This window comes from Monoraphidium neglectum, assembly GCF_000611645.1.
Source record: "Monoraphidium neglectum strain SAG 48.87 unplaced genomic scaffold scaffold00445, whole genome shotgun sequence".
Classification (NCBI taxonomy): domain Eukaryota; kingdom Viridiplantae; phylum Chlorophyta; class Chlorophyceae; order Sphaeropleales; family Selenastraceae; genus Monoraphidium; species Monoraphidium neglectum.
The window spans coordinates 169-11,866 of NW_014013183.1; the positions used below are offsets into that span (position 1 = coordinate 169).

Genomic DNA, 11,698 nt, shown 5'->3' on the forward strand with positions numbered 1-11,698 from the left:
AAGACCAAGCCCCGAGCCCAAGGGCTTGGTGCGGTCGCTTTTTACAATCCTGCTGAGTCGCAAATAAGCTCCGCGCTCGTCGAAGCTGTAGCGGGTTGCACTCCCTGCCCCCGATCCTGACCCCCTGGCCTTGGCCTGACGGCACGCCGGCGACGAGCGCCGGCGTACACACGCCTGGGGCCCGGGCGGGGCTCTGGGCCGGGCGCATTGGCTGGGGTTTTTTGGAATGCCCGCGTTGGACACCCGCGCAGGCCCTGCGCTTGGGCGCAGGTGACCCGCTGAACCAACACAGGGGCCGCAAGGCGGCGCCCGCGGCCAAGCTGACCTGGCATCCCCGTTTGAATTTTGCCGCCAGCCTGGCGCCACGCGCGCCGAGCGCCGCCTTGGTGCGGCCCCGACCCGCTGGGGCCTGGCTGTGCCGCCGCGGGCTGAATTGCGGGACGGCCTGCATAGGCCTGCAGCCTTGCCACTCCAGGGGCCGTTCCAAAGAACGTGACGCGCCACCTCGTGCGGCCCGCCGCCGGAGCATTGTCCGGCGGCCACGCAGCCCGCCCGCCTTCCGCGGCGCCGCCGCGCCGGCTCGCCTTCTGCTCCTAGGCCCGGGCGCAATAGCCCGCACTCTTGAGAGCGGGGCGGGCGGCGCCGCGCGCCGCGGCGGCGCCGGAGGGGTCGGTCCAGCGCGCCCTTTGGTTTTCTTTGTGTCTGCATACCCAATCTGCACCCCCTGCGCCTGAGCCCTCGCTTGCGCCCGTTCATGCACTCGACGGCGGCGCCAACACTGCACTACCTGTGCACACCACGGCGGCCTGAACGATTCAACAGGGCTGCCGCGCTCCCCACTCGCTGGGCCCCCCTTGCTTGCCAAGGGTCACCACGCACGAGCCTCGCGCGTCAGCACAGATCTGCCGACTTGGCAACAGGCTTCTCCCAGGGTCGTGCGCCCCGCCTCGCGCTGTGGCGCGACCTTTGGACCCCGCTTTCAGCGCTGGCCGCCGCCTGGCCGGCGCCAACAACGCCTCTTGCCTCGCTGTCCTATCCTGACGCATGCGCCCGGCCGAGCGCCAGGCGTGCGACAGAGGCCCACGCCCGAGAAGAAAGCACGCGTCGGCCCGCCTCGCGGCGGCCGGCGATTGACGCCCCCAACCGCTCCGCACTGACGACCTCGGCGCTGCCGCCGCCCGCCGCGCCTCGCTCCCCGTGTGCCGCACCGCGCCCCAGCGCCGGCCCCGGCCGGCCGCCGCCCGCCCCCTACTAACGAGCAGGGCGGCGTCTGTCGCGCGCCGAGCCCCCCGCACTCCCGCAATGGAAGGACCCTGGACGCGTCGCATTGCCGCCTTCACCGCCCGCATTGCCTGCCTGCTTGCGCCCGCCCGCCTGGTGCAGCCGACCCTGGCGGGTCCCCTGCGGGGCGCCACCCCGTCGTGGGGCCCGACTGGGCTGTACATCCCAACTCTCGCTTTACATGGGGGTCGCTCACACGTGACGTGGGAGCCGACGCTGCGCCGGGCCACGTGAGCAAGGGTGCCACAACGCGCCTGTGCTCTCAAAGCCCAAGGCCGGCGCTGCTTGCCCTCGCCGCGCGTCCCCTGCGATTTTTGGCCTTTGAGGCATCTGTTCACTGCCGCCGCCGCGGCGGCCTTATTAGGGCCGCCGACGGCGAGCTCTTACGTGGTTTGCACGCTGCGCCGCTGCCGCGTGCAGGGGCACTGCACGTGACGGAGGGTCGGGGTCGCGGGTGCAGCCGGGTGCGTTTGCGCCCTTTGCAGGCTGACCCGCCCCATCAACCTGTTGTGCCACCTGGCTGGTGTGCGGCACCGAATGTGGCGTTTCCCTGGCGCCACGGATTCTTCGTCCACTCTGCTCTCCCCACCTTGTGCCGGAAAGAAACGCCCCACACCGCAAGTAGCTGCCGCCAACAAACACCGCTCAGCAAAAAGCGGCGGGCCCCTGCATTGTGGGGCTCGTGCGCGCTGCCGGCGCGCTGGGATTGATTGACACTGTCGATCCAGGCCAAAACAACTCTTGGCACACATACTACACGTGTGCGACCGCCAGAGCTGACATCCCACCACGCTCGCACGCCTCTGCCTGCTGTCTTGAAATTTTGCATGTTTTGCTGGTAGTGCGGGGCCCCCCGCCCGCGCCTCTTGACCATGCGCGCTGCGAAGCAGGGGTGCCTGCAATCAATCGAGTTCACCCGCAACAGAGTACATCCGCAAACACCATTTGGCGGCAATATGTTACCATGCCGAGTCTGTAAACATGAATCGCGCTGCTGACCATTGAGAGGTATGGAACATGTTGTGGACCACTGCACAATGGGTGGACTCGATGGCGTGGACATGGGAGGGTGGGCTTGCCGCATTGCTTGTGGACCCATTATGGGGGCGTGCCAGCCCCACTCGAGCAATTACCACAAACGCATGCAATTGCACAGCTGGTGCTGGAGCACACGAACATGGGTTGCATCGGGCGCAGCACGAGTATCACTGAGCCAACACCCCTGACGGCGGCACGCATGGCCTGCCTTTACTTTCGGGTGCCGCGGCGCATGACACGGCAGAACGGGAGAGTGATACAAACGCCCTCTTTGATACAAAATCCCATTTGTCGCGCTTACAGGTTCGCCTCTGTCTCAAAGATCCGCAGCAAGCAGCAAGCAGCGACACAACATGTACAGAGGGCGGAACGGTGCTCGGGAGCCCATGTGATGACGGCCCTCCGGCATCAGATAAAGCTTTCACCATGGGCATCTGTACGTCGAAGCCGGGCGCGGACGTCCCAGATCGGGGTGAGGACTTGTGCAGGACTTGCACCCGTGTGGGGGTGGCTCCGGCCCCTTAATCTTGACCATTGATTTGCAGGCAAGGACATCAAGACCCCTGCAGGTCGCGAGAGCGAAGCCGTTGTCGCTGCGTGGGGTCCCGACGATGTGGCGAGCTGGGTGGCGGCACAGCAGCTCCCCGAGGAGTGCGCTGCTGTCCTGCAGGTGTGTGGGTGGGCGCAGCACTCGTGTGCAATGGGCATGCACCTGTTGAATCCTGGATCTCAGGTAGCTCAGCTGTCCTCAGGCTCTGCTGCGTTTGGCGCTAGCCACTGGGCGGTGCAGTTCCATCCACGGGCACGGCTGCCTGTCTTTGCGCCGCAAGCACCGGTGCCCCCATCACCCAGCCGCTGATGGCGCCTCCACGCTGCTATTCTTGCGTTTAGGGTATGGATGGAGCGCGGCTGCTGCAGCTGACAGACCCGAGCCTAACCGAGTCGGGGGTCGCGGATGCGGCGGCACGTGAGCAGCTCCTCGCAGCGCGGGACGCGCTCGTGTCGGCGGGGCACGAAGGCGATGCCCCCCAGAAGCAGCCCGAGCAGTCGCAGCAGGAGGCACAGCAGGCGCAGCAGGGCCTCACGGAGCAGCCCGCAGCTGCCGCGCCGCGCGGGCCCGTGCTCACAGGCAGCTCCGCGCTGCCCCGCGCCGGCAGCGGCGCGGGCGCCGCCGCCGACGCGGGGCAGGCTCCGGCGGGCAGCGGCGCGGCGCTCACGAGCTTCGATCTCGCGGGATCATCCAGGTCGAGCGCTAGCCCCGCGGCCGCGGCGATGGCGGCCGCGTTCGAGGCAGCGGCGGCGGCCCGCCAGTCCCAGAATGACCCACTGAAATTCGCGGCCAGGCTTGCAGCGGCCGAGCGCGCGACCGAGGCGGCCGCCGCGAGCATGGGCGTGCCGCTGCCGCCTCCGGGCGCGGCCGCGGCCGCGGCGCCCGCGCCCGCGAATGCGACCGCGGCGAAGCCGGCGGCGGGTGTGAGCGATATGTCGGTCGGGCAGTCTGGCGCCAGCAGCAGTCCCCTCCTGCCGCCTGTGCCCAGCGGCGCCGGCACACGGCGGCACTCGGCGTCCATCGAGCTGCCAGACAGGGCGCTCATGTACGTCGTGCGGGCGACCGCAAACGGACGGCTTTTCAGGTGAGCGCGCCTGCACTCTCAGAGCGCTGGGCAGCGAGGCGCCCCCTTGCAGTCCCTGCCAAGGTGCCCAGATGCCACAGGGGCGCCCATGCGACCCCTGCGTCCACCGCCAATCTCCTGACGCCGCCGTTCGTGCGTGCTCCCGCCGTTGCGACCGGCGCCCCGCAGGACACAGCAGGAGGTGGCTCGCGGCCTGCAGCCGCTCGCGTCGCACCTGAGCCTCTTGTACGACCTCAAGCGCAGCTCGCACTACCACCTGCTCAACTGCCGCTCGCTGCTGTGCCGCCTGGTCGCCGCCTTTGACCTTCTTTCCGAGACGCCGCAGCTGCGGCCGCCGCGGCCGGGCCCGGGCGGCCAGCCGGTGGCGCTCGGGGGCCGGCTTTCGGAGGACCCTTCACAGCCGGGCGCAAGGGGCGGCGCCAGGGGCGCCGCGAGCAGCGCCGGCGGCGCCGGGGGCGCGGGAGGGGGCCGGCTGAGCCTGGGCGGCGGCGGCGCCGCAGCCGCAGCCGCCGCAGCCTCAGCGGCGCCGGTCGGCGCGCGGTGCGGCAGCAGCGCGGGCGAGGTGCTGGCGACGCAGCTGGAGGACTTGGTGTCAGATGCTCATGACCTTTTCGCGCAGTTCTCAGAGCCGTGAGTGCACACACGTAGACACCCGCACACAGAACATTGGCGTTGCATTGCAGGGGCGGCCCTGGGTTGTCGTGCGGCACCGGGTGGGGGCCCCTGCTACTGGCCCCGCAGCCGTCAGCTGGGTGCGGTGGTGACGCTGGTTGCGTGCCCCTCTCCACCTCCCATCCCTGCTCCGCCGCGGGCGCGCGACCCGACCCGCCCACCCGCGCGCGCAACCCCTGGTTCTTCTCCGGCAGCGGCTGGCTGTCGCGGCTGCTGCAGCCGGTGCAGGACGTGGAGGACTTCCAGCAGCTGGACGCGGCCCTTAGGGCGGCCGTCTCTGCCGCGCTCGCGGCAGCCGGGCTGGACGCGCCGCCCGCGGGCACGACCGTCGACCTCAGCCAGCCGGCGGCGTTCACGCCGCTGCAGGCGCAGCTGGCGAAGGCGCTCGAAAACGTGAGGGAGGCCGCGGCGCGGTGTACTGGCGGCGCGCAGGGGGCGGCATCTATTGCAGGGGGGTCGCCAGCTCAGCATGGCATTGTCGCCAACTCGCATCCGTGCCCTTTGCAGGCCGGGGCGCTTCATCCCAACCCATCACCGACCCTAAATACACAACACAACCTGTGCTCAAACCAACGCGAATGCAGATTGGCGGCATGGAGGGCGTCATTCGCGATTACGCCACCGCCGCACGCCGCCTCGCGCCCGGCATGGTGCCGCCGCCGTCGGGGCAGTCGTTCGAATCCCTCATTGCAGAGGAGGCCGACATGTGGTTAGCCACCGCACGCGACGCGTCAGGGCTGTCCCTGACGACGTCCCAGGGCGGGGCGGGCGGCAGCCTGCAGTCTGCGGCGGCCGACGGCTCGTTTTCTGTCGCCCGCAGCAGCCTCAGTGGCCGCGGCTCCGCGCTCCGCGGAGGCGTCGAGGCGAGCAGCGGCAGCTGGCGCGGCCCGCGCGGCGGCGTCGAGCCGAGCGGCGGGAGCGGGCGCAGCTCGTCGGTGGGGGGCGCGGGCGGGGGCGGGGCGGAGCCGGGCAGCGTGCTGCGGCATTTGGCGCTGCGGGCGGAGTGGCAGCGGCGCATCGGGGCGAAGGAGCGCGTGCCGTGGCGGGAGTTCTGGTACAAGCTCGTCCAACCTCAGGTGCCTCATCATGGAGAATTTTCGGGGTTGTCTGGGCCCTTTCTGAGGTCTTGCTGCCGGATTGCTGATTGCTGCCGCCGCACCTGTTGCCACACACCCGACGTGCAGTTCGTCATGCTTACCCCACGCTCATGCCTCGCCGCCACACCCGCCTGCCAGCACGCCCTCCTTGTTTCGCGCTAGCGCCTCCCTCGCGCCCCTCCTCCGCCACCTGCCTCCGCCGGGCTCGCCCTGTTCAACTCTCTCGCGCGCCACCCATCCTTTCTCCCCCTTATTCATATGCAGGCCCACGCCTGGGGCCTGGAAACGAAGCTTGACAAGTTCTCGGTTGACTTCCTGCAGCACCAGCTGGAGCGCGGGCCCCACGGCCGCCTGACGCTGGAGATGCTCGATTTCGCCTTCCCGCCAAACGCGCCCATCTCGACCGCAGTGCAGGCGCGTATCTCCGCGCCCCCTCGCCGCGACGCCACCGCCGCCGTCTATGGTTTGCTGTGGATGCAGGGACTCTGACCTGCCCTCAATTGCAGGTGTCTTTGCAAGCCAGTCGTCCCACTCATCCAGTCCAAACCCCAATCAATTCCTCGACTTTCCAGCCTTTTTTATGTTGGCTCCATGTTGCTGCCTGTTTGACCCAGGACTCGCTCCTCCCGCCCCCTCATCTGCCCGCACGCAGGCGATGCAGCAGGCGCACATCCAGTTCAGCTTGAAGCTCGGCCCCTCCACAGCTTCAATGCAGTCGGGCCCGCTGTCCAACTTTGGGGCTGCGCCCGCGCTGGTGACGTCGAGGATGCTGGGCGGCGGCGGCGGGCTGCTGCCAGAGGTCACCCCAGGGCTGCACTACTTTCCAGAGGTGGGTGGTTGCTCTGGGCGCTGTGTAGGCCCGACGCACCTGGTGGGGTGCGTGCTCGTGCGCGTGCGGCGCACGCCGCGCGGCCCGCGGCGTGCTAGTGTTCCAGGGTCTGCCGATGTGTTCCCAGCTGGATCATTTCGTGTTTTGATTGTGTTGATGGGCAGGTGTGGGCGGGCAGCATCTCACACGTGCTGTCCTGTGCTGCCGCATCTATATACGGCGGCCCCCATGCCCGCAGTGTGGTGTGCCCTGCCGCCTTGCGCGGGCCTCAGCCCCAAATCAAGCGCTGCACTGCCGCCGGCCCTGCAATGCCTTAAAAGCCACGCCACATCTCATCTCATCCAGCCCGCTTGCCGCGTTCGCTCCCTGCTTCCTGCATGTGCTCTGCCCCGACCTTCCGTCGCCGGCCCCACCCCTCAGTTCATCGAAGGCCGGCCGCGGCGCGATCAAGACCTAGCAGATCTGGTGCTCAGCATGCAGGTGGGTGGGGATGCAGGTGTACCTGATTGTGCTGTCATGCCAAAAGCGGTGGCATGCTGGCGACAAGGATGGCGGTACAGGAGCACGGGAGCAGAGGCAAACACGGGCCGTGCCGTGTTCAGGCGCCCCTGTCGTCGCTACATGGGCGATCAGCCGCCCTTCGCATTCCAAGCCCATGCGCCCGTTAGTGCCGAGGATTTGCACCGTGAATTCGCACCCCGCTCCGCCTTGTGATAATCGGCCTCCGCAGGACATCTCCACAAACCTGGTGGTGGTGATCGGCCCCAACGGCAGCGGCAGATCCGCGCTGGCGGCTGCGCTGGCGTCGGACCTAGTGGCAACGGGGCACTGGGTGGAGGCGTATTGGACGGACCTGGGGGGCGTGGCCACCGCCACCACCGCAGGTGCGCGGCTGTGAGGGTGTGTGTGTGCGTGTGTGCGTCTGTGTGTGTGTGTGTGTGCGCGCGCAATTGGTCCTCATGTGTGTATGTGCGCCGTTGTCTCATGTGTGCTTGTGTGTTTGGGGGGGACAAGTCGTGTGTGTTGGCACGCACGTGTGTGCATTTGTGCATGCGTGCATGCATGCATGGGTGTGCTTGCCTGTTTTGTGTATGCGTGTGTTTGTGTGTGTGTGTGCATGTACGTGTACTTGCATGTGCATGTGCATGTGTGTGGGTGTGTTGTGTGCACGCTAGTGCACCGGGCGCAGCGTTGGGCTCGTCTTTGGGCGTTGGGCTTGTCTTTGTTGCTGCCCGTATTGGTGCACCCGCAAGTGAGGTTTGACCTGGGGGCTGGGCGGCCTGCGCGGGCGGCGCTGGCCGTGCACGCAAGCCTTGCAGCGCTGCCGAGCGGTGACATCACACATCCCGCCGCCCCTCCGCCCCCTACCCCCTATTCTCATCCCCCAGGCATCCAGATGCTGTCGTGCATGGGCCTGATAACCGACGCCCCAGACCCCAGCCAGCTGCTGGCCTGGCTCGAGTCGCGCAGCGGGGAGCGATTCGGGATCGTCTTGACGCACACTGACAGGATACTGGGCGGCCCCGCGGACGACCAGGCCGGCCTCCTGGATCTGGTGGACCGCATGCTGCAGGCGAGCTATCTGATGTGATCTGGCGCGATCTGACAGGCTGGATTCGGGTTTGCAGATCAAAGGATGCATGCCGTGACTTGAGTGATGTGGTCCACTTTGTTGCGAAACCATGCTGCACTCCTCGTTATGAGATGCTGGGTGGCAACCAATAATCGTGCTATCTGGGGCGGCTGTCGCCTGGGGCGATCCGAATCGACAGGCGTGCAGCAAGCTCCAGATCGTCCTGGTCAGCGACGACCACCTGGAGCGCACCGCCTACAACGCGCGCACCCTGGAGCTGGGGCCGCTGCCGAACGATGCGGTGGCGGGGGCGCTGAAGGCGACGCACCCAGACATGCCTGAGGTGGGGCCCGCGCCCGCCCATGCGCACGCGTGCGCGCCCCACAAACGCATGCGGCGCAGCGGCGAAAGCGATTGCCGTTTGATCCTGTTGCGACTGCAAAAGCCCTCCGGCTGTTGCTGACAGCTTCCCTCCGTCTGCTGCGCCGCGCGCTGGTGTATCAGGACGCCGCTTCCCGCCTGGCAGAGGCCTGCAACGGCAGCATGCTGGGGCTCCAGGTGCGTCACTACATGCATTTGCTAGCATGCCTGCGAGATTGATTTATCTCTCACATGTGACAAACACTCATGAACCTTGATGCAGCTGAGCGCAACCGGATCACCTGCGGATGCCTCTGCCCTCCCCAGCTCCAAACCCCCCAATCTCCACCCTCTGCATCGCCGAGTCTGCGTCCACACTACCCGCCCGCTCTCGCCGCCACCCAACCCGCTCTGACCCGACCCAATCCCCCCCACCCCCCTCCAGATCGTGTCCGGCCTGCTTGGCCACGGCTACTGTGGTCCGGGCGACCTGATTCGCCTGCTGGCCGACCCCAACCTGCCTTCCACTACGTCCCGCGCCGGCTCTGGCGCGACGCCCACCTCTGGGGCCGACCGCCACGACAGCGGCGTGCCCAACAGCGAGCGCGAGTGCCTGCAGCGGTGAGCCGCTTTGGCTTTCAAAGGCGGGCAACGAAGAGGGCGCGACGGGCGTGGGTTGGTAATTCAAGGGCGGCTTTGCTGTTGCCACTCACACGTGCAGGAGCGTCCTGGGATTGCACCCCCATGTTTCTGCCCTGCCGTGTCCCCGCTACCACTCCCACACTGCACTTTTGACCTGCCCCTCCCGTTGCCCCCCTCCGGCTTCTCCCCTGCCCTAGCCTGCTGGTGGGGGCGATGGTCGCCCTACCAGAGGACCTGTGCAACGCTCTTCTGGTCCTGTCGCTGCTGCCGGCGCCCTTCTCATATGAAGACGCCGCGCAGCTTCTCGCGCACCCCGCCAGCGGCGTGCAGCGCCGCGGCCTGCTGCGGCGGCTGGTGGCGGTCGGGCTCATGGAGTGGCAGCCGGGGAGGCGGCTGTACAGCCTGCCAGGGGCGGTCAGGGAGGCGGCGCTCGTGCTGGCGAATTCGCTGGGTGGGTGGCGCATCGCAGTGATGCCACAACCCCCAGCTTGCTGGCCGGCTATCATTGTGCTCATCCTTGCGCCTCCCTGGCAAGCGTGGCCTTGTGACTCTGCTCGTCACCGTCCTGTTGCAGCACAGTCGCATGTGCCGTTTTCCAGCGTGCCTATCTCGCAGCCGTTGCGATTCATCAACCGCTGCGCCTCGCCCTCGACCCGTTTGACCGCGTTTGACCGCAGGGATGGAGTACGCCGAGTCGCGCAGTTCGTACCTGCGGCACGTCATACTGTGCGTCAAGGGCGGCGCGGTGGCGCTGTTTGAGGCTGGCCACCACCTGGCCGCTTTTGTGGCATGGCAAATGTACCAGGTACGCCGCGGCTCGCGCCGCCCTGGCTGTCGAGCGGCCTGTTTGTGTCCCCAGTGTGCGCGTTCAGAAGCGTTGGCAGGGGTAAGGCCGCTCTGCAAATATCCATGGCGCGTGCACTGCACCCAGCTTGCCAAGCTGCAGGGGCAAGGCGGCACGCGCAGCTGTTGGCGCCCTGCCTTGACGGCGGTCACAACCTTCTGTGCGCCGGGAATCACGCGCTAGTGACCTGGCATCGTCAACCTTGTGCGTGCCCTCTCTCTTGGCTTTCCAGGTCCATGTATCCCAGATCGTCTCCTCGGCGCTGTCCCAGGGCGTCCGGGAGGAGGAGCTGCCGCTGCTGACAGACCTCCTGTGGGACGCGCTGCCCCTCATGACGCGCACGTGCAGCGGCAACCTGCTGCAGGGTGAGTCAGCGATCAGAGGCTCACCCCCTGCCGGCGGACATGAGGCTCGGCTCGCACCCACCCAACCAGCCCCAGGAATGGCCCTCACGCCGGCAGGGTCCGACAAGCAACCAAAGCGCCCCCGCCCTTCACCCAGCGCCCCAGGGGCGCCACCGGTTTTGGGTTAGCCCACTCATGGTTGACTGGCTCATCAACACGCGATGCTCCCTTGCTCACCGACGCATTGGCCGCACCCCCAGGGTTCTGCCAGAAGCTCCTGGACAAGGCCACGCTGCTGGACCGACGCGTGGACGTGTCGCGCGTGGGCACCATGTTTGGGGCCCTGCTGGCGGAGGCGGGTGAGGAGGCCCTGTGTGTGCAGGAGTGTGTGTGTAGGAGTGTGTGTGTTTACGAACACGTGTGTGTGCGCGCGCGTGTGTGTATGTGTGTGTGTGTGCACGTGTGCACATGTCTGCGCCTGCATGCCTGGTTCTGTAAGCTTGAGTGGGGGTGGGTGTGAGGGTGAGTTGTAACTGGTCGGGTACAGGTACGTTTGGGATCTGACAACTCCCAGTCTGGCGCGAAGCTGACATCTCCTGCGGGAGCGTGCCTCTGGTCTCCTGAGCCAGGAGGGTGCCCAGCCGCTGCCTCGAGCAGGCCTCCCAGGATCAGCCGGCCCGTCAATCGCGTTGCGGCCCCACCCGTGTCCCCGCGCCCCGCCACGCCCCTGCCCCCAGGCGCGTTCCGCCGCGCCGAGCCGCTGCTGCGCAACGCCCTGGAGCTGATGTGGCGCGAGCTCCGCGGCCCGCACCCCTACACCGCCCGCTGCTACGCCGTGCTCGGCGCGATGCTGGCGCGGGCCGGGAAGCTGCAGGAAGCCGCCACGCAGCTGCAGCAGGCCGTGGAGATCATGCAGGTGGGGCGCCGCCTCGGGGGCTGCTTCGAGGCGCCTTTGGGCCCTGTGCGCTGCATCGACCTACCAAGCTTTCCAGACAGTCTCCTTCTATATTTCAAGCGAGTTTTGGGACCGCTGCAATCAAGGTTTGGCCTGATTTCCGGGATTTCTTCTCCCAACTCGCCCCTTGAAACCTCAGGTGTTGGCCGGGGTGAGCAACCGCGGCAGCACCAACGGCGGCGACTCCAGCTTTAATGCGGACGCCGCCGCCGCGGCCGCCGCGAGCGGCAACTCTGTGTCGCAGGCCGCCGACGCCGCGGACGCGCTTGGCGTCCTCCGCGCGGCCCGCAGCAGTGGCAGCGGCGGCCTGCTGCCCTCCGGCGTCGCCGCGCGGCTGCTGCCGGTGCTGCTGCAGCTGGCGGAGGTGCGGCGGCGGCAGCGGCGGTTCGCGGATGCGGAGGGGCTGTGCAGGCGCGCGCTGGGCGTGGC

The 11,698-nt window shown here is 67.8% G+C and overlaps 1 protein-coding gene across 1 annotated transcript in view; it reads left to right on the forward strand.

The window, feature by feature from the left end:
* Nucleotides 1-3,213: 3,213 nt before the first annotated feature.
* MNEG_3518 (Kinesin light chain) overlaps nt 3,214-11,698 on the forward strand; it is a gene marked incomplete at both ends in the record, with an annotated part of 18,653 nt that continues 10,168 nt past the window's right edge. Inside the window, 18 exons of the mRNA XM_014048004.1 lie at nt 3,214-3,953; nt 4,122-4,583; nt 4,820-5,018; nt 5,210-5,701; nt 5,987-6,178; nt 6,375-6,551; nt 6,972-7,031; nt 7,282-7,435; nt 7,940-8,106; nt 8,324-8,467; nt 8,629-8,682; nt 8,930-9,105; nt 9,324-9,577; nt 9,804-9,931; nt 10,203-10,335; nt 10,575-10,673; nt 11,052-11,230; nt 11,409-11,653. Coding sequence (XP_013903458.1) covers nt 3,214-3,953; nt 4,122-4,583; nt 4,820-5,018; nt 5,210-5,701; nt 5,987-6,178; nt 6,375-6,551; nt 6,972-7,031; nt 7,282-7,435; nt 7,940-8,106; nt 8,324-8,467; nt 8,629-8,682; nt 8,930-9,105; nt 9,324-9,577; nt 9,804-9,931; nt 10,203-10,335; nt 10,575-10,673; nt 11,052-11,230; nt 11,409-11,653 — 4,055 coding nt within the window. The remainder of the gene's footprint in view (nt 3,954-4,121; nt 4,584-4,819; nt 5,019-5,209; nt 5,702-5,986; nt 6,179-6,374; nt 6,552-6,971; nt 7,032-7,281; nt 7,436-7,939; nt 8,107-8,323; nt 8,468-8,628; nt 8,683-8,929; nt 9,106-9,323; nt 9,578-9,803; nt 9,932-10,202; nt 10,336-10,574; nt 10,674-11,051; nt 11,231-11,408; nt 11,654-11,698) is intronic.